Genomic DNA, 19,550 nt, shown 5'->3' with positions numbered 1-19,550 from the left:
TTCAAGATTTTTTCAGTTCAGCTCTTAAATTCTGCCGTTCTTTGTTCTGATTCAGAGCATGCTTGGTCCTTTTGATTTGTACACATTGAAAGAAAACACCATCCATCATAGAGAAAAACACCCCGAAGTGACACACATGGATGAATGTATGCTGGGCAGCAAGGAACCATCAGCTCAGTGGTCTACTAATAAAATCAATACATTTATCAGTGGAAATAATCAGCTTCTTTTTTCTTTCATGGTAAAAAGTACAAGAAACTACACCCTCTTTGAAGTGAAGGTTTTTACATGTGAGGACTGAATACGAATAATACAAGCAGGTCTTATGATTATGGAAATGCAACCTGAGATGAACTACAAAACTTATGTCATTACTTATTTAACAAAAAATAAATAAATCCTGCAGAAGCATTGCGTTACTTTCATAGTAGGGGCCAGGTGCTGCAAATCAAATGCACTTGATTAACTGAACCAGTGTATGCATCTCTATAAAAGCAGAATTTTGGGGACTTTGGAGTATTCAGGAGTGTGTTAACACAATACCAAGGAGGAAAAACATCAGCAATGATCTTGAAGAAATAGTTGTTGGTGCCCATCAATCTTGGAAGGGTTATAAGACCATTTCCAAACAGTTCGACGTCCATCATTCTATAGTGAGGAAGATTATTCACAAGTGGAAAATATTCAAGACACCAAATTTCCCAAGAGATGCAGGCCTCAGTTAGCATCTTAAATGCCGAAGTTCATGACAGCACAATTAGAAAAAGACTGAATACATTTTTTTATTTTTTTTGTTTGGAAGGGTTGCCAGGAAATGATTCGTTCCTCCAAAACAAACCCAGCTTACAGCTTATGTTTGCAAAGTTGCATCAAATAAGCTACAAGACTTCTGGAACATTGTTCTCTGAACAAGTGAGGCCAACGTGGAAATGTCTGGTCTTAATCCACAGCACCACGTTTGACACGAAAACAAACCCAGCATATCAGCGCAAAAAATCAGCGCTATAAAGCACGGTAGTGGAGCGGTGATGATTTGGGCACCTTGCAGTCACTGAGTTGACCATAAACTCCGTAAACCAAAGTATTCTAGAGTCAAATGTGAGGCCGTCTGTCTGGCAGCTAAAGCTTGGCAAAATTACAGCAGAACAAGAATCCCGAACTGCAAAACTATAACAGGGTGGCTTAAAAAAGTCCAGATCTCAACCTGATTGAAATGTTTAAGAAATTTGTATAAAGTGACATTGTGTGATGTGTGTTGTTCATCTCAGGTTGTATTTACCTTATCGTAAGACCCGGTAAGGACCAGATAATCCTTTATTAATTCCTTATATATCAAACTTTAAGGTGTCCTTTCTTTTTACCGTGACTATATAGGATTCCTCACTGAATTAAAATGTATATAAAGGTTATAATTTGCAAATAAGTTTTCAACATCTGCAGGTAACGAATAGCACGTGTAAATAAAAAAAAAAAAAAGCCAGACTGTGCATAATATTTCTACATTTTATTAGGCATGAAAAAGACCTCTTTATATTATATATATATATATATATATATTATTTTTTTTTCTGAGGGTTTGTTTCCCCAGTGGTGTGCATTTTCACAGTTTTAAATATTTTACCAGAACTGACCCATTTTCAAGTATTGGTGTAAAAGTCAAAGCGGAACAGAAAAAAATTCCCAAAAAACACATTCGGTCTGAACTGTTTCAGTGCTGTATTTCCAGAAAACAAACCAAAAAGAAAGGAGGGACACACTTAGTTGCTCCTATTATCTTTTGGGCTACATTTAAAACGACGACTTATAATCGCTGACACGAGAAGAACAACACAATGGAGCAGCACCTGTGGAATACTAACTTTCGTGGGGTATGGCCAAAAGTAAAAGCCGGAAAATGAAGGCAGGTGGTCCTGAGTGTGAACTCAATTTGAATTTAGTTCACTAGATAACTAAATAAGGAAATGAAACAAAGCTAGCAGTCCTCACAGGAACTGTAAAGGGTGTGGGTTTAGGAGAGGAAACACTCACTTGGCACAGCCCTACTAGCATGGCTATATTCATAATGTTTCTCTGGAAATACAAACGTGCATTCAATAAAAAAACAACCAAAGAAACAGGTCTGTCACTAAGTGCCAAGAGCTTTTTGAGTTCACATGTCTCTAAAAACAATGCATAGTTTTGGCTTTGTCCAATTTTGGCACCTTTGTTTTTTCACCATTTGTACAGCAAAAGTACAACATTGTGGTTTTGTTTTTCTGTGGCTTAGTCAAGGAAGCACATACAGCATTTTTGAAGTTTCCGCACAAACACAAAACACATATTTTCATCTACACAAAGCTCAAAAGATTGAGACACACACAGAAGACAATTGGTGCCCTTTGCCTTCAGTATTACATAAATGCTGTTGATAGCTGGCAGGCACCCACTTGGTGAGCCCGGCACTTTAATTCTCTCGGATCTTAATACAATACAATTACAATACAATGTTTACATGCTGCGAAGCATTTCCTGTTTTCTAGTAAACAGGCATGCTGCTGAATATGGCTTGTGCATGTGTTCAGACGGTCCACGTGCCGGGCTGATAAATGAGTTCTCACTGCCAATGTGACACTGCTGTGACAAACAGATACCAAGCCAGGCTGGTCCCTTCGCCTCGGGGTGATTTTGTGTGTTTGTGAGGGCAAGCTCATTTTATGACAAGGACACAACCTTCCCTGCCCTCTGCTTATGTGTGTGAGTGAGATGGGTGAATAGAGAGAGAAAGACAGAGGGAGGGTCATGACTCAACAACAGCATAAGCACATGAGTGAAACTCCTCATCTTGCCTAAATCCTCCCAGCGGGAATTAAAGCACACGCACACACTGAAAGTCAGTGACTGTATGTCAGCACTTAATTACATTACACGTGGTCCAACTTGAGTACGATCCACGGTGTCCACCGGTCATCGTGTGGCTTTCCGCGGAGCAGACGGGCCGCTTATTGCCCGAGAGAGGTCGGTGGGTTCGCAGCATGAGCGGCATCACCTTCACTACAAGCCACAAGCTGAAGCAACTTGACATCCAAGTTCTCTGAAAATGCCAGCGTTATTTTTAAGCTGCTGCAAAGATCTAAGTTGGATCCGGTTTGTTGTCACCTTCACATTCAGCATCCCCCGCTCCCCACCCCTCCACCCAGCCGCCTGCTCTTTGCTCGAGGTAAATGCAGATGTTACCCGTCACCTTAATTAAACTCCGCTCCTATGTGGAACAGATCGTGATTATTTACGTTTGTGTGTGCCTGCTTTCTCAGTGAAAGTGGCTGATGTAGGGCCACTGAAGGACCGGACCAAGTCTGGTGGTATACAGCGTATGATGCTTGGACTCTGAAACAGCAGCCCAGTGACCTTTGTGAAATGCACGAGCAGATCGGACTTGAATGCAGATGATTTCTTTAGTTGGCGCTGAACACACACAGACTGGGGAGGGGCGGAAGGAAATTGCAAGATGCTTCGAACAACTGGAAGTGAAAAACTGTCTACACAACCCATAGTATATTTGGGATACCATTGATAAGTAAATGACCCCCGTCCCCCTCCTCCCTTATTGCCAAATTTAGCCTGTTTCTTCACGCTTTTGCAAGCAGTTTCAGTTCACCACCAAAGCCCTTCTCAAAGATTAGCACTTAAATACGCATCGTTTCATCGACCGTCGATCTTTAGCTGACCAGAGCCACTTCCTTATGTGTGTGTGTGGGGTGGGGGGGGGGTCATGCACCAGCGGTGAAATAAAAAAAACACGGGCCTCACATTTCTGCAGCGAGAGCTAAGGAGAAGTGGGTCATCTATATGCCAACTGAGCATCAAACTCGCATGCCTCCTGCTCTGCTTTTGCAGCCTCGACAGCAGATGAAAAAAATAAATAAAAGAGGCAGAGAGGAAGTGAACAAGTGAGCGAGTGGGAGGAGGAGCACTGGTGGTAGATAAAGATTAAAAGTGATTGAGGGTGAGGGACGGGGGGGGAACAAACAGAAAAATCTGTTAACATAGAAGACAAATGATTGGATTAAATTAGATGGAAGGCAAATTAATGGCAGCAGCAATAAAAAAGCGATGACAAAAAGATTGCAGGAGAAAAAAAAATAAAAGACAGACTGCTGTTTTCATTGACCACTTATTAAAAAATATTTCCCTTCTTATTTATAACAGATATTCATTGCTCAATGTGAGCAATGTGATAAGGAGGAGGCGAGACAGGATGGGTGGAAAAAAAAGATTCGAGAAGGGAAGGAAGTAACAAGGGGCCCTGAGATGGCGTAATATCGAGAACTTGTTTTCTGCTACTTTGCTAAAACAGTAAAGGTTTGAGTAAAATAAGTGAAATGAGGTCAGCTGTGGAGTTTTTTTATGCTCAAGTTGTTATTGCATGTTTTTGTGTTTATGTGTGTATGTGTGTGTGCTGAGGGCTGCTGATGAGACTCGCCTCTCTGTATGTCCATCTGCACAGAGCATCTCCTCTCTTGCATAAAGCACTTGAAACACAGCTCAGCTAGTTAGCTCAGTTGTGTAACTGTGTCTGTGCATAATGCCAGTTGCGTTTGTTAAGACAATAGATTCAGCAGGTAAATGAAACCCAGAAGCCAAGATCTGAAACCCGAGTTTTTCCTCAGTGCTGTGGTTCCTGTCCTAAACCCACACGTGCCAGCGCCAACAGTCTGGAAGGAACGGGCATGAGTTTACCACATACTGCATTGCACTTTGTTTAAGGCTAAGAAGTTCGCAGTGGAAAGCAATGTAATGTAAGGCAGCATGGATTGAATGTCTTGCATGTTTTTTTTTCTTTAAAAAGTACTAAAATCTAGTATGTCACCCAATGCAATGTGTCATGTAGAGAACACAGCAATAACATCAAATACAATTAAATACGCTTCTCTTCCAGTCCATAAATTAAAAAAACAAAACAAAACACAACTGATGCTTGTTCATGACCTTTGTGCATATCCACCTGCACACGCACGGTCATAGAAAAACTTCAATCTTCCCTGGACTCCCAAACCCTACGTCGGTTGGCTCAAACAATTATACAGTACTGTAAAAAAACAAAACAAATGCTCTCTTTCGTTTTTGCAGTTTAGCACAGTGAGACCCGACCAAGTCTGAAGGTAGAATAGTTGCATTTTCTCCGGTTTCAAAAGTGCCTTTAGAAAGTGTTCAAGCCCGTAGCTCAAAGCAACAGCTGGTCTTTTGTTTTGTTTTCTGAGAGCTGGTTTCATTTTCAAACATGAGAGAATATAGAGACAGAAAAAAAGAAGAGTTAAAGCAGTGAGAGCTGGTGAGGAGCAGGAGTAAAAGAAAGAAACTAAAGAAGATGATACTGTTAAGGTATCCAAGGCCAGTCAGTGAAAGTCAGAGGGAAAACAGGTCAGTATTTAGGTGGGATGACCACCACAGGGTCACCAGTCTTTGGCCGCCACATCAGCACCTGGGCGTCGTTGGCATTGGGCTTGACCATGGCGTTGGGGGGGATGGGCTCATTCTTTCCCAGAATCTGTGGCTGTACCTGGGCCACGGGCTCTTTCAGAACGGCCCTTTGACCCAGCGGCTTCTCCGGGTCCACTTTTATGTCAAGCCGCATCCTCCAGCGGATCGTCTGCAGGACCAGCGTCTCTGAGGTGGCCTGATTGATGGCCACGAGCCAAGTCGTGAAGCTCTGGTCACGGAAGATGCTGCTGAGCTGAGGCACATTGCTGTCGCTGACGGGCACTCCCCAAGTCACGCTGGGGTAAAAATTGTCATTCATACTGACTACGAATTTGCTGTCCTTCTTGGTGGGGCCTATGACGGTGCAGGTTTCAGTAGTGTTTCCGTACCATGGGTAGTTGACGCCGTCTGAGTCGCTGATGGCCTGGATCTTGCCGTCACGCAGATCAGGGAGTTCCCAACTTGACCTGGAAGTTGAAAGGAAGCACAGATGAGGATTCACAGACACTGATCCTTTATTTAAAATCATTTGTTTTTGAAGGGAAAACTGGATGTAAGCACATGTAAAATGTTATATAATAATGCTTAACAGGGTATGAAAGACGCAGCACAGTAATCTGACCTTTTATCTTAGGTCATTTGACCCCTTTAAAACACTGATAAAAATGATGAAGAACAGTAAATACATAATAAATGGAACCACAAGTGTGGCCTCCTCAGTTGATAGATTTTTCTGTCTATCTACCAAACGCAGGACAGGAACATTAAATTGGATCAAAGTCTCACAGCTGGATGCTTCCAGCAGTAACGTCCTGCTGAGCTGGAACCCAATACAGTGATGAAATATTTTGACATGCACAGCGGGCGACACCGAACGACTTAAGCGACCCTGCACCTCTGCTCTGTCCACCTATCGATTTTCCGCCCGCAGCAGGAAAAAGATTACCTTTCGTTCAAAGAAACCGAGGCTCAGCAGAACAGAGATAACAGTGCGATCACCAGCCCGCATGACTTACTAGCCTGCTACGCCTGGCCTCACATTGTGATTTATGAATTCACCCAGGGGGGTTGGTGAGATTAGCATGTCAGGCATGCTAATAGCAGGCCCGTGTGTGTCTGTGTTCAAATGTGCATTTCTGTTCTGAAGGATCCCTTCATCCTCTAATACGATGCCTCCCAAACATTTTGTAGCAACTCTCCATTTTGTCATGAACTCACACATTTCCTCAATTCAAATTATTTGACACCTTCTGTTGAAAATTCTTCCAATTCATCATTTATGACTGTATGATTTACGGTAAACCTCAAGCGTGTGTTTCATTGAGTGTAAAAAGAGCACATGTATCGGAGGAGGATTAACCTAGAGCTGCGGGCTCATCTACACGCTGAGGAACTTTGATCACGCCTGGGGAAAGCACTGCAGAGATAGGGCTTACTTCCTGTTTGCGCCTTCACTGCCTGCTTTGTCACAAGCAAATGGCCTCCCATAGGTCGTGTTTGTGACACAACCGCAGACACGCTAAAATGATTCACCCACTCTTTTTTTCTTCATTCTTTTTTAAAGAGCTGCTAGGCCATTTTTTACACCGTGACTTGTGAGCATGTCAGTTTCTGTATAATGTTACGTGTGCAAGACCATAGATACAAATATCTAAATTATCATCTATATTTGGAAAGCAGAAAAGTTTTAACATGTAACTCTCAGAGTTAGCGTGAATAAAGACAGACTCTGTTTCCCAGACATAGATTGAGATGAGTGTTAGACTAAAAACTTTGTTTCAAAGGAGAAGCTCGCTGGATTTAAAAGTTCAGTCTAGCCTTAGGCCTAATCCATGTCTGAGAAAATGGCTAAAAAGGTGTAAATGGCTAAAAGTATTACAGAAATACTGAATGCGTGGTGATAGAAGGGCAATAAAAAAAACTTTTAAAGAAATGGATCAGTGGAAAATTGAACAACTTGACCAAGATACTGAGTTTAACTGTATGACAAATTCTTTGCAAAAACCCCCACTTTGAGTATGCAGTAAATGACATCTGGTTTGTTCACCTCTAATGAATGAATTGTGTGATGTTACAGAAGAGGTAGTTTAGCTCATGTGGCAAGTCTTAAAAAAACCTGTAACCGCTGCTGTCATAAAGATAGTTGTGATTCCCTCTCACCTAGAATTCTTCCGGTCTTAGGCCTCGTACGCTGCATGTCAAAACTGAAAGCTGCCTACCAAAATGTGTTCTAAATAAGAATCTATTTAAAACTGAATTATATATGAAAAGTTGAAGCTTTATGCCGAAAGAAAGGATTTTAAATAAGCTTTTTTGAGGATTTGTCCATGCACTGAAAAGGTCCCATCACAACTGCGAACAAAAGCAAGCAGTGGAATTGCTTATTTCCTGTTTTTGCACCTTTGCTCTCACACTCGTTTGCATGTTGCGGGCAAATAGTTTGGAAAGCAGTCTGTTTGATTTTTTAAAAAGAAAGAAAGAAATGATAAAGACGCCCAGGAAATGCTTCTTTTTTTCCCCCCTCCCCCACGGAGACTGAAGACTAGGAACAAAAGTAAAGACAACAGGGTGTCAGAGCAATCAACAAGATAATTGCATCATCATTGAGCTTCACCATTTTCTGTGAAAATAAATGATCCTCCCATGACTGTTATGTTCTATATGCAACAGGGATACGATTTCTTTCAAGACGTAGCTATAACAAATTGGATTTTTTGTTTTGTTTTCTTTGTGCATGTCTGTTATGTTTTTTTTCTGAATACACACAAACTGTTCAAACTCGATAAACTGCACCTCGTTAAAAGCCCATGGGTGCACGGGGGAGAAGAAGTGATGGATGCAAACAGAATCCCGAGCACATCATCCAAAGCCAGCAGAGAAATCAGCAGCATTACCATCCTCGGCTGTTCTGTCCAATTACAGTACACTGAAGTTTTATTAGCATCAAAGGAGCTACTTAGTATGAGAGTCTCAGCAGCGGTAGCAGACTCATCTCTTACAACCTAAGTGTGCCTTTAAAAATGTACATAAGGAATAGCCTTTTCTTTCATTGTTTGTCTTTGCAGGAAAGAAATGCTTAGCGTTCCTAACACTGGACAATGATTTAAAGTCAATGTTCGAATGCACGAGATTCAAGGATTTTCCCTCTGTAAACACTGCTGTACATCTGGGTGCGCACATTCTAACACCCCTATATACAGCGCAGTGCTATATATACATATACCATATCTGTTACAGTCATGTAGGGTAATTCAAGTCAAGAGTGCATTTACTACACACTCACTAGCCACTTCATCAGGTACACCAGTTCAACTGATCATTAACGCAAATATCTAACAGTTAACCACACAGAACCAACTCGGTGTTTTTAGGTGCGTAGACATGGTCAACACAATCTGCTAAAGTTCAAAGTGAGCAACAGAAAGAGAAAGAAAAGTGATTTAAGTCACGTTGAAGACTTTAAACATGGCATGGTTGTTGGTGCCAGATGGGCTGGTCTGAGGATTTATTGATAATGGTCTGAGAAAAAAAGGAAAAGCAGTGAGCGAACTTGTCTCTTTGATTCCAGAGTTTGGAAGAATAGCCAGACTGCTTTGAGCTGATAGGAAGGCCATAGTAAATGAAATAACCACTTGATACAATCATGGTTTGCAGAAGAGCATCTCTTAATGCACAACAGGTTGAACATGGACAGCAATGGGTTACAGCAGCCAAGACCACACCAGGTGCCATTCCTGTTAACTTCTAACTGAGGCTCACCAAAACTGGACAATAGAAGATTGGAGAAACATTACCTGAACTGATGAGCCTCGATTTCTTTGCAACATTTGGGGGTCAGAATTTGAATCCAATCCAATCCTGAAGGCAAAATGCGTCCAAGCTGGTACTAGCATAGTAGAACTAATGAAATGGTTGTGAGTGTACCCTTATGTGGTTTCTGAGAAGACTAAAAAATGTGGTAAGTGGAATTATATATAGTCATGATATCAGACATTCATTACCAGTAATGTCAAAAAGAAAAATTTACCAAAATGATATTATCTCAACAGCTATGGAAAATTTGAGAAAAGCATAATGCCATCAGTTTGTCTTCAGCGTCATTTATTTTGTTTTCTGTCTGTTTCGGGAACGTGGCGTTGGTGACAGCGAGCTTATAGTGTCTATGTTTTTGTCTTTTTATGGTGGGAGGTGACAAACACAGGGGTACAATACCACCACTTATATGCTGCGTAACCAGATAGTTACAGGTGCTAGTTTAAATGATCATACATGTATTTGCATTTCATCTATGTTTCATTCTCATTACTGGTGTATTGCGAAAAACGTCTTTTTCAAGTTCAGCATTTTTAAATGCATGCATGGTTTTGAATGTGGGTTTTCTTCTAATGGTATTTGTATACCATTATCTAAAAAAAAAAAAAAAAAAAACTTGACAAAAGATGGAAAGTGTAAAATCTAGCCAGATAAAAGGGCCAATAAGATCCAGTGACACTGAGTTTCAGAAAGTAACTGGGCTCTGTCCCTCTCTCTGTGTCATACAGGCCCATACTGGGGTGTGGGGTGTCCGGGACGGGACTCTAATCTTAGTCGTGCAGCACCCAAACATCCTCTGCTGCCGTGTCTACAGATAAAGCACACGGATCAACTTGCGTTTGCCTATCACATGATACAAGACAAACCCTACGTATGTAAACACTCGTTCTGAGAAATAAAGGAAATTAAAGAGCGAGCGAAACCTTTTTATAGTCCCTGGGTGAGATGAGCACAGTTAAAAGCAGCATTTGTTCATGTTTGCTTTATTAATAACGACTGATGAAAAAATAACTCCACTCCAAGGAGGGGGCATCAGAAAGGTTACAGCAACTATTATTTCTCATCAGTGTCCCGCACTCATACACGTGTAAGCTCTTGAAGGCGTTTGCAGCCTGCAAGCATATGCTTAAAGCCCATGTGTTGTGGGGACAGTCAAGCTATTGATTATTAAAACACACTCACGGTTATCTTTTAAGTTCTTTAAAACTGATGCTAATATGTGACGTTCCGCTTGCATGACACACGTGTGCCCTTGCTGAACTGGGAGAACCACATGCAACCGTAGGCTAGTTTCACTACTGTGAAATATTTCCTCTAAGGAGTAATTTTAGCATTATTTGCAATATAAACCAGAAACTGAGATATTCTTACAATTTAAACCATAAATTACACAGGAATTAAGGTTCTGGCTCTGTTGGGTGGCTGGCACTGACTCTTTCTGCTACTCGTCTTTGCCCGTACTTAAAGAACTCAAGCTCATTTGCTTATGTTAAACTGGTTAAACCTTTTACCTAGACGTCCTTTCAGTAACTGTTCCTGGCAGATTTTTTGATCCAATTAAAATCTTCCTACTTGGACTCTTCACATTTTCAAGATGTAAGCACTCCCAAAAAGTTGTTATAACAGTGTCAGCTTTAAGTCTCTTAAATTTTAACTTCTCTTTGTCACATCTGTGAGCTAAATAGTTTCAAGTTCTGAGCTTTTGCTCAGAACTAAGACAAGTAGTGAAGCTGTGATTGTTTCCCTGTGTTGGGGTCGTACATTAGAAAGCACATTTAGTTCCCTAACATTTGTGAGCATTAGATACTTTCTTTGTGGTTTGTCGTGGATTAAATCTAATAGAATGGCAAAATAATCTGAATAGTTTTTGGAAACCAAGCTCACAGTTGGCTAACTGGAATAAAATTCATTTAATTAAAAGTAGAAGAGCCAATATTGACCAAAAGTGTCAATAGCAAAAAATGCCACTTGCAAACTAACTCAAATGACATATTTATTCATCAGCTGGAATGATGTCAAAGGTGATTTTTGTTTTTTTCATATTTGAATCTCATCCACATGCGTTCAACGCGCTGTCATCCCTTACACCTGACCAAGCAACAACAAGACCCGAGGATACTCACATTCCTTTGTCCCCATACGTGTTAAAGAACTCCATGTGGTTGCAGGCTTGGATCCAGCCGATGGTCCACGTCTCCTTAGCTGCTACTGGTGGCACCAGTATTCGGGCGTTCGCTCGAAAGTGCGGCGTCCGGTAGCGCAAGACCACGCCGGATGTCTCGTCGATGCTGGTGGGGTTGGAGTCGATAGTAGCGTTCAGCTCCAGGATGACGATGCTGTCTCGGAAACTCTTGGGCTTACATCTGATACTCTGGATGCAGCCCATTGCATTAAATAGCAACACAGTCCACAAGAACGTCCAGCAGTCTGGAGGAGAGGAAAGACGCATGGAAACAAGCAAACGATCACCACAGTTGGTTCCACATCATGTTTCCCCAACAGAGAGAAGAAAAAATGGTTTACCAGCACAAAGAAAGTATTTATATGAAGCAATGTTTCTCACGAAAAGCCATGCATTCTTTTTCTTTTATCCAAAACTACAAAAGAAGGCAGGCCTAGAAAATCTTCACAACAGAGCGCATGCTTCCCAGTGCGTGAACGCAGCTTCACCAAAACAGGCTCTGGCACCAGAAATGTTCTTATCCAAGCGCAGATGTTTTCATGCTGCCAAAGTTACAAGACACTGCCACACAAAGTTCTGGCCTTTGGGCAAAGTGGGTCCATTTGGAAAGGTTCGTGGCATGTATGAGCTAAATAATTAACACACGCAAAAAAAAAAAACTACTTGTGTTACAGCTTGGCATCAGATTCTCCTTTGCGTGTGCACTCAAAAGATATAACCCTGTGACTGCGTCCAGCTGGTGACGAGAATCCTAATCACAAATATTGGAGGTTTCAAGAGTGGACGCCCACAGTTTAAAATGCCTCTAGTGTAACGCGGAGCAGCCGAAAGTCCGTTTAACAAAAGCGTAAAATGTTCCACCAAACTTAAAATATTGGCTTCAGTTTCTCATAAGGAAAAGTACCATTGAACTCTACATCTGCGAAACAGAGGTTCTGGCAGTACAATTACGAACTGAGGTCTGTTTTTTTTCTTTCCCGTTTTTAAAGCCGACAAAGCAACATGCAAAAAAAAAAAAGAAGAAAGAAAGTCTACCTATAAAACAATTCACTGGAAAGTCTCCACTGAATTGTTTGGGGCGAAATCCTGGAGAAATTCAGCGTAAACGGCGGCTCGCACAGTTCTCCGGTCACAGAGGTAATTCCGTTATCTCCTTCCACAACCGATCCCGTTATTTATTTCTTCGTCCCCTTCTCTCCCTTTTCCTTCCAATTGCAAACAATTTCAGCGTCCCGTTAACAGAGGTAGCATTTCTCCGAGCGCTGACAGTCTGGTCGAGTTTGAGACTGAGCACCGCAACATCCAAAAGGACGGCGCCGGGTCAACTTTTGCGACCATTCCACGGGATCAGGTGTCAAACTGAATAAAAATAAAAATAATAATATATAGATACAAAATATGTATAATGCAGCTCTGATGGGAGAAATTCCAACTGTTACATAGTTCGACCGAGCGGACAGCTGCAGTGCTCCGAGAGATGGGCTGCAGTTCAGCCTAAATTCCTGCACAAGCTGTCATTTCTCCGCGCTCGTCCCATCTCTGCCTCGGCAGGTTCACCCCGACACGCATTGGTCTATCTGAGCTGCCTGGGAAGCAGCTTTTAGTAGTCTTCCTGACGACACTTCCGCTCTGCGAGTGTTGCAAGCATGCTGGGAAATGGAGGCTAAAGGTCCCTCATTTTGAGAAGGTTATAATTATAACTGATAACATATAATTAGTAAGTGATTTTTGAGAGCCTAAAAGAGCCCCCACAGGTAACTTAAGACGCGTGTCCGCTCTCTTTGGGTGGTATTGAAAATTTGGACACAGACAAATGAAATCATCTTTGTGGGGTTTTTGGAAATGTCTTTCCACTGACTAATCAGTGGATCACAGTCAGCTTTAAATAAATTATAAATGATTGATACATTTTGATTTATTTATGTATTTTGCTGTAGTGTGGCAGTAGCAGACAACAAATGGTCTGATCGGTGCGATAAATTCTGTAAAAATGTAGGTTGTGTGCTCATCGCTTTTTCTTTTCTTTTCTTTTCTTTTCTCTTTTTTTTTTAACCATTTCTGAACATTTGAAATTGTTTCCGTGGCCCTCCATAAGCCCTGCCCCCTGTCTTTGTGTGTAATAAAGCCGAATGCGGGGTTTCTGTGAGTCCTGGCGCTGTCTGTTTAAGCACCTTGGAGAACTCCGCTGTCGGCGCTGGAGCGCAGCGCCCAGGCTGAATCGGGAATCGTGCGTAAGCTACGTCAAATCCACCAGGAACAAGCAAACGCTGCACTGCCTGCGCTGCGCTGCCTTGTCTTTTCCCTTTTCTTGTCGATGGTTTGGTGATTGTCAACTTTCCTCTGATTTTGCGCGGATCGCTTTATATACGTGAACGTCCTCTCTGTATATCGGAGAGGATTTAGAGAGATGTGCGCGCTCCCGTGCTCTCCCTTCTTCGCTCGGTAAGATGACAACGCCGTGTCTTTCGTAGTCTCTTTACACAGTGTTTTTCTTTCTTCTTTTGTTTTAAATTTGCACTGAGCTTGATTTCCACCGAAAGCACGCGCAGTGAGGCACCTGTTAGTGGTGTATCGGTGCGTAACGAAATGCTCATGTTGTAATTTTTATCTCCGTGCTTTAGATCGTGTTTCTCTGGATTGGACGGAGCAGATGCTATTCAATACACTCTTCCTCCCCGCATGGCATAAACACCACAGACAACGTGCATTCCAGCGTGTCTAAATATATCTATTAAGGCCACAGGAGGTGGGGGAGGAGTGGTGTAGGCAGGGGAGGGGAGGGGGGTTTATCCTGGGACATTTCACTGTCTTGCACCACTTGCATTATCTTCTGGAGATTGGCAATCGGTTATTATAGCCACAGAAGAAAACTTGGCCCCAACACCCCCAGTATGCCCTCCAGTGTGAGATCCAGGGCGCGGGAGAGAAACAGCGTCCTGGGCAGACCTGAGTTTATGTCCCTCAACCATCAGCCCCTCTGTAGCGGCGGGGGCCCCGCTGAGAGCCGAGGCAGCTCAAGGCGACTGGGTCAAATCAAGCACCAAACAAGTCAGCAGAGTGAAGAACCTACCGACAGAGGCAGCAGGGACAGAAGAGAGTCCACCAAAATGCCAGAGGAAGACTGCATGCAGCTGAACCCTTCCTTCAAAGGAATAGCAATGAACTCCCTGCTTGCCATTGACATCTGCCTGTCCAAGCGCATGGGGGTGTGCGCCTACACGTCGTCCTCCTGGGGAGGCTGCCGCTCCATGGTTGCCCTGTTGGCTCTCACGGGGCATGGCATCACGTGGATCATTGGCACTATCGTGTGTCTCACACGGAGTAATACCCTGGCTGGACAGGAGGTCCTAGTCAACCTGCTGCTGGGTAAATGCCACACCACACTCACCAACCTCTGTCGTTCAGTACCCAAAATGCACCACGCAGCCATACCTGGCACCCACAGTGACACAGTGTCTTTCCCGCTTCTGTCCTTCTCACACTTGAAACCAGCCAGCTGTACCAAAAATGAGCTTGCCAAATGAGTTTCAGTGTATTCGGCCTCCCAGTGCAGGGGTTTATTGACAAACAAGTGTGGGTGACATTTTCTGAAGGCACATTTCACAAGTGTTTATAGACTGTATCACGTCTGCTTAATATTACTTGAACTGCTGCTTTTATAGTAGAGCAATGAGAATCTCAACATTTGATACCTTTTCCCAGTTGTCAATAAGCAACAGAGAGGAAAACCTGCAAATTCAGAAAGAAAAAGACAAAATATCACCTAGTCTCAGTTTTTTTTTTTAGTGAAGTCACAACTGCGTATTGAGGTTCCTATGCAGGCAATGTAACCTTTATCATTTTCTCATCTAGTAAATCTTCAGTTTTCCGGTTTGGATTTAACTTTCAAGTATATTCGAATCAAACTGGTAACATAACACAGTCTAATACTGTCAAAGCAGTCAATCATTCAAGCAAAAGTTGTCTTTTGCAGTACGTTTCTGTCAAATTGTGTCACTCAGTGATTACTCAGAACCTTCTGAACCGTCTTCATTAAAGCATATGAATCTGAAATCTGTGGGCAAGATTCTTTCCACCGCAGGTTTTCTGGTTCCTATTTGTACTCTGTTTGTAGTTCAAGTAGACTAATCAACTGACCAACCACGTCTGAGGTGCCTCTGATTGCATTTAGAGTTAAACTGTATGTGGCAAGAGCAAAAGAGAGACTTCATCTGCTGAAACTCAACCTGGAAACTTCCTTTCTTTGATCTGTCTGCATTCGTTGGAACAGGAAGTAGACAGGAAGTTCTTGTTGTACTGAAAGCCCGGACAAATTGACCCATGCCCCCAAAGGCAAAATCAGCAGTCATACATAACAATAACAACTTTATATGTATAGCACTTTTTAAAACAAACAGTTACAAAGTGCTTCACAATTTGGATAAAAACACTTAAAAAAGTCTAAATGGTTACACATGCAGACACAGAGTCAAGCCCACAGGCTTTCATTCATTCCTACATACACACATGTTAGCAGAACAGAAGGTCACAGATAATGGGCAGAAGATTAAAGATCTGCAGTTAAGAAGGGCAGTAACTGCTGGACTTAGAGGCTTTGAGGGCTGTGATTTAGAGGGCAAAGGAATTAGATGATTAAGTCCGGAAGTAGAAATTTGATGAAAATGAGACAGTTTGCTTCTGTGCCTTTATAATTACAGGGATTGGTAAAAAAACGGCAGCATCAGTGAAATATGAGGTTGGTGAAATACTATAACTGGGTCTTTTTGTTTTAAATTGTGATCTTGGTTTATTAAAACGGATAATGGGCATTATGAACACAGGAGGGCAATCCGGCATACTCAGTTGGTGAGGCCTGAAAGGGGAGCTGCTAAATAAAACACAACTAATCGTTACCAGACTAGCTGCTGTCATGCCAAAAAGTGATTTCGGTTGTTTCTGTGTTTTTCATGTGTAATATTGTTGTTTATAATGGCAAATAGGCTGTAGTGAACAAGATTAAGAAAGAGGTTATATATAAAATTAAAAAACTGCCTGTTTTGAAAGCGTCTTTATGATTCTGACATGACATTATAATCTATCCAGTCCTTTTTGGCTAATTAGAAAATCTTTATGGAACTATTATCTTATATTTGTTGCCCTCTTGGCCGGCTCACTCTTGAAAGGGACATTTCTAACGCCAGTGAAACTTTTAACCCGGATAAATGCAGGATAGAAAAAAGTCACTTTGCCAAAAGCTGATTGCAGCTTCTGTCTTGTGACAGGAATTTGCTCTGTGACCCAAAATAACTTTATATGTTAGACAGATTATATACCAACAAGTCATTTACAACAATTTAAATACTTTTCTTTTCTTTTTTTTGCCAAATTGGGGAAAATCAGTTTTTGGCATGACAGATTAAGGCTGTGTGTTCTTACGCAAGAGAAGTGCATAGTCCTTACTTTGTGCCCAGAAAGGAGAATGCTGTAACTGTAGCATCCTACGCTGGGATGAGGTCCGTTTATTTGGCTTCATAATGGGGTTGCCGGCCGCTCTGGTGTCATCAGCCACCAGTGGTGGAAAAGCTGCAGTGTTATCAGGCATTGTTTCTGGGTCCACACCCGCTTGGCCGTCCACATGGAGTAAGTTGTCATCAGGCATTGCTGTGTAGCAGCTGGAGAGGTTCAGGCTGGGTGGAGAAACAGCACCACTCTGATCCCTCAGGCAGCTATGGACCATCACTTCAGCCCGGGACGACTGATGGGTAGATATCGAGCAGGAGGAGGGCTGAGGACGGGTGACAGTGTCCCACAGCACAGTGTCCTGGCTGCATTGAGTGAAGCAGACTTTTTAGTTTGACCATGCGTCACATCTATGAAGCTGGACAACAGTGAGTCCTTCACATTAAGTTCTTTCAATTCGAGACCCTTCAAATATCCTCTTTTGAAGTTTTTATTTGTGTTCATGAGCAGTTTATCAATGTTTCCAATCAGGGTTGCCATGGTACAGTGGAACAGTATGTACAAACAATGCAAAGGCCCAGGTTCCTAAGAATGGGTTGCTCTTACAAGTCCTGTTACTGAATCAGTACTGGGTTATTGTTTCCATCAGTAACTACATAAAGCTTTACTACAGCACATTTAATATTATCCTGCAGCAAAATTTTGATCTCACTACATCAGATCAGAATTTTTTGAAAGTCTGGGGGACCTGTGTGTATGCTTGTTCATGTGCAGGCATGCACACATAAACACAGTCACAAACACAGATTAAAGACCAAACAGAAACACAAATCTTGTGTAGCTGTAGCTGCATTGAGCTCTGAGTGGGAGCTATTAAATCTCTGGATTTGGGACACTGTTGAATTGTGTTTGGGACTTTTTTTTTGCCCTAAGTGCTTGCTCAATATTTGTTGGTTGCAGGATAATTTCTGGTCTGTTGAAGTCTGTCGGGAGAAAATATCCCAACATGGTCAACAGAGGGAAGAGGAATTAATGTTAAATACTCGCTGAAAGTATATTTTGTTTTTATCTATCGGGGAAACTAATCAGCCATGACTGGTCTGTCGGGATTAGTTTGATTCAGCCCACTGTTGCAAACACGTGGTGCTGTGCAGCGTAGAAATGTTTCTCCTTTAGGTTTTAAGTTGTTTTACTCGCACGCAACCTGGGACCTTCTCAAAGACTATTAAACATGTCAGAGACGTGTCTTAGCTGTGGAGGGGATGTTCCTATTTTTATCAGGTGTGGTTTGTGTGTGTGTGTGCGGCTTTGTTTCTACTTTTAAAGTACTCAAGTTTATTTCATGTTATATTATCATCTATATGGTTCTGTTAAGCATGCAGGTAAGATTGCAACATTATTGTCAGCATCCATTTCACTGCTATTACAAGGATGAATGAGAGAGAGTCCGGTGTGCTCTGAATAACCATCTCTCTGTGCCGAGGCCTGTGTGCAGGGTGACAGTAACAAACAGACAGGATTAGGTCATGCTCACCCAGCTGTTGTCTCTAATTAATTTTTCATCATGCTTGATGAAACAGATAGCTCAGTATTAAGCTTTGTTTCAAGGGGCTTACCTGTGTAGCCCTCCTTCCCTTCTTTTTGTCTTTTGAGAAGCATTAAATGAATGGTGTTTTTTGATGTTAAACACATATAGACAAAGCATTTGTGAAGTATCTCAGTGTTGCAGCGCAGGGTATGTCTGTTTGAGATGAAAATATGAGATATCGCTGGTTTTCACAACGGAAATTTCAACAATCTTTCCACTTTTAGCTGTTTAGGTGGATTCCCCAAAGCTCTTAGTTTGATTACCAGCTCGACTTTCACTATATGTCACCCCCCTGCTCCTTTGTTCTTGTATTTCGTGTCTTTCTCGCATTGTACTTTCCAATAATGGCAAAAATGGCACAAAAAACATTGTGCCTCCATGCCGCCCCCTCCAATACAAAAAACCTTATATAAATACATGTAACCTCCCTTGTTGAAAAGTAAATGTGAACAATAGCAAACATAGAAAAATGGCTTGCTGTGGTCATTACTGTGTTTTACATCTATGTAGAGTATATAGAGCAGGACTATAAGTGCATGTGAGCTGACTAACCACAGTGTGTATGTTAGAATACGCGACAGACTGACTACTCCTTCTGTTTCTCAGCAGCGCGTAGCAGCCTGACCTGTCTGCTCACGCCTGCTACACTTCCTAGAATCGGAGTTTCCACCCTCAAACGGCAAATCTAAGTTCATCACCTCAAATCTTAGATGACGTACTTCTGAAAACGAACCACAATGCTGACCGCAGGTTTGCAGACAATCTTTCACGGCAGGAGCACAGAGAAAATCTTAGTTTGTCTGCAGTGACAGCAAACCTTAGAGAACCTCAGTCGCAAAGAGACTTGTGCTTACAGCCGATACGATGCGTCACCGTTTGGCTGCAAGCACCGTCCCCGTCTGCTGAGATGGCACAATGGGGCCGTGCAGCAAAGACCCCAAATGTCCTTCCATTGCACCTCTACTCAATATCAGTTGGCATCTTATGCCTCGTTTTATTTTAACTATAACAAAATTTTACCTCCCAATTGGTGATATTTCCAAGTTGTAGGCCTTTGAGGTACTTTTTTTT

The 19,550-nt window shown here is 42.1% G+C and overlaps 2 protein-coding genes across 6 annotated transcripts in view; one reads left to right on the top strand and one right to left on the bottom strand.

The window, feature by feature from the left end:
• The window catches only part of LOC102297410 (inactive phospholipid phosphatase 7), a 77,810-nt gene that overhangs the window by 54,946 nt on the left and 3,314 nt on the right, over window positions 1–19,550 (top strand). The window contains exons 1-2 of one of the 2 annotated variants that reach the window (XM_005931176.3): window positions 13,142–13,894; window positions 14,074–14,818. The exons of the other annotated variant lie outside the window; for it this stretch is intronic. Of the exons in view, the coding sequence (XP_005931238.1) occupies window positions 14,344–14,818 (475 nt within the window). The 5' untranslated portion in view covers window positions 13,142–13,894; window positions 14,074–14,343. Of the gene's footprint in view, window positions 1–13,141; window positions 13,895–14,073; window positions 14,819–19,550 lie in introns of those variants that run through there. 2 annotated transcript variants of the gene reach the window in all.
• Window positions 1,490–19,550, bottom strand: part of fam78ab (family with sequence similarity 78 member Ab) — a 29,462-nt gene continuing 11,401 nt past the window's right edge. The window contains exons 1-3 of one of the 4 annotated variants that reach the window (XM_005931184.3): window positions 11,794–13,009; window positions 11,394–11,697; window positions 1,490–5,924 (exon numbers count right to left, since the gene is read on the bottom strand). In XM_005931184.3, coding sequence (XP_005931246.1) covers window positions 5,399–5,924; window positions 11,394–11,656 — 789 coding nt within the window. In that variant the 5' untranslated portion in view covers window positions 11,657–11,697; window positions 11,794–13,009 and the 3' untranslated portion in view covers window positions 1,490–5,398. Of the gene's footprint in view, window positions 5,925–11,393; window positions 13,010–19,550 lie in introns of those variants that run through there. The other 3 variants (XM_005931183.3, XM_042224423.1, XM_042224421.1) reach the window with 3 other exon arrangements.

This window comes from Haplochromis burtoni, unplaced genomic scaffold (assembly GCF_018398535.1).
Source record: "Haplochromis burtoni strain Fernald_Lab_line unplaced genomic scaffold, NCSU_Asbu1 Contig_137, whole genome shotgun sequence".
NCBI lineage: Eukaryota > Metazoa > Chordata > Actinopteri > Cichliformes > Cichlidae > Haplochromis > Haplochromis burtoni.
This window is presented reverse-complemented; position numbering and strand designations above follow the sequence as displayed.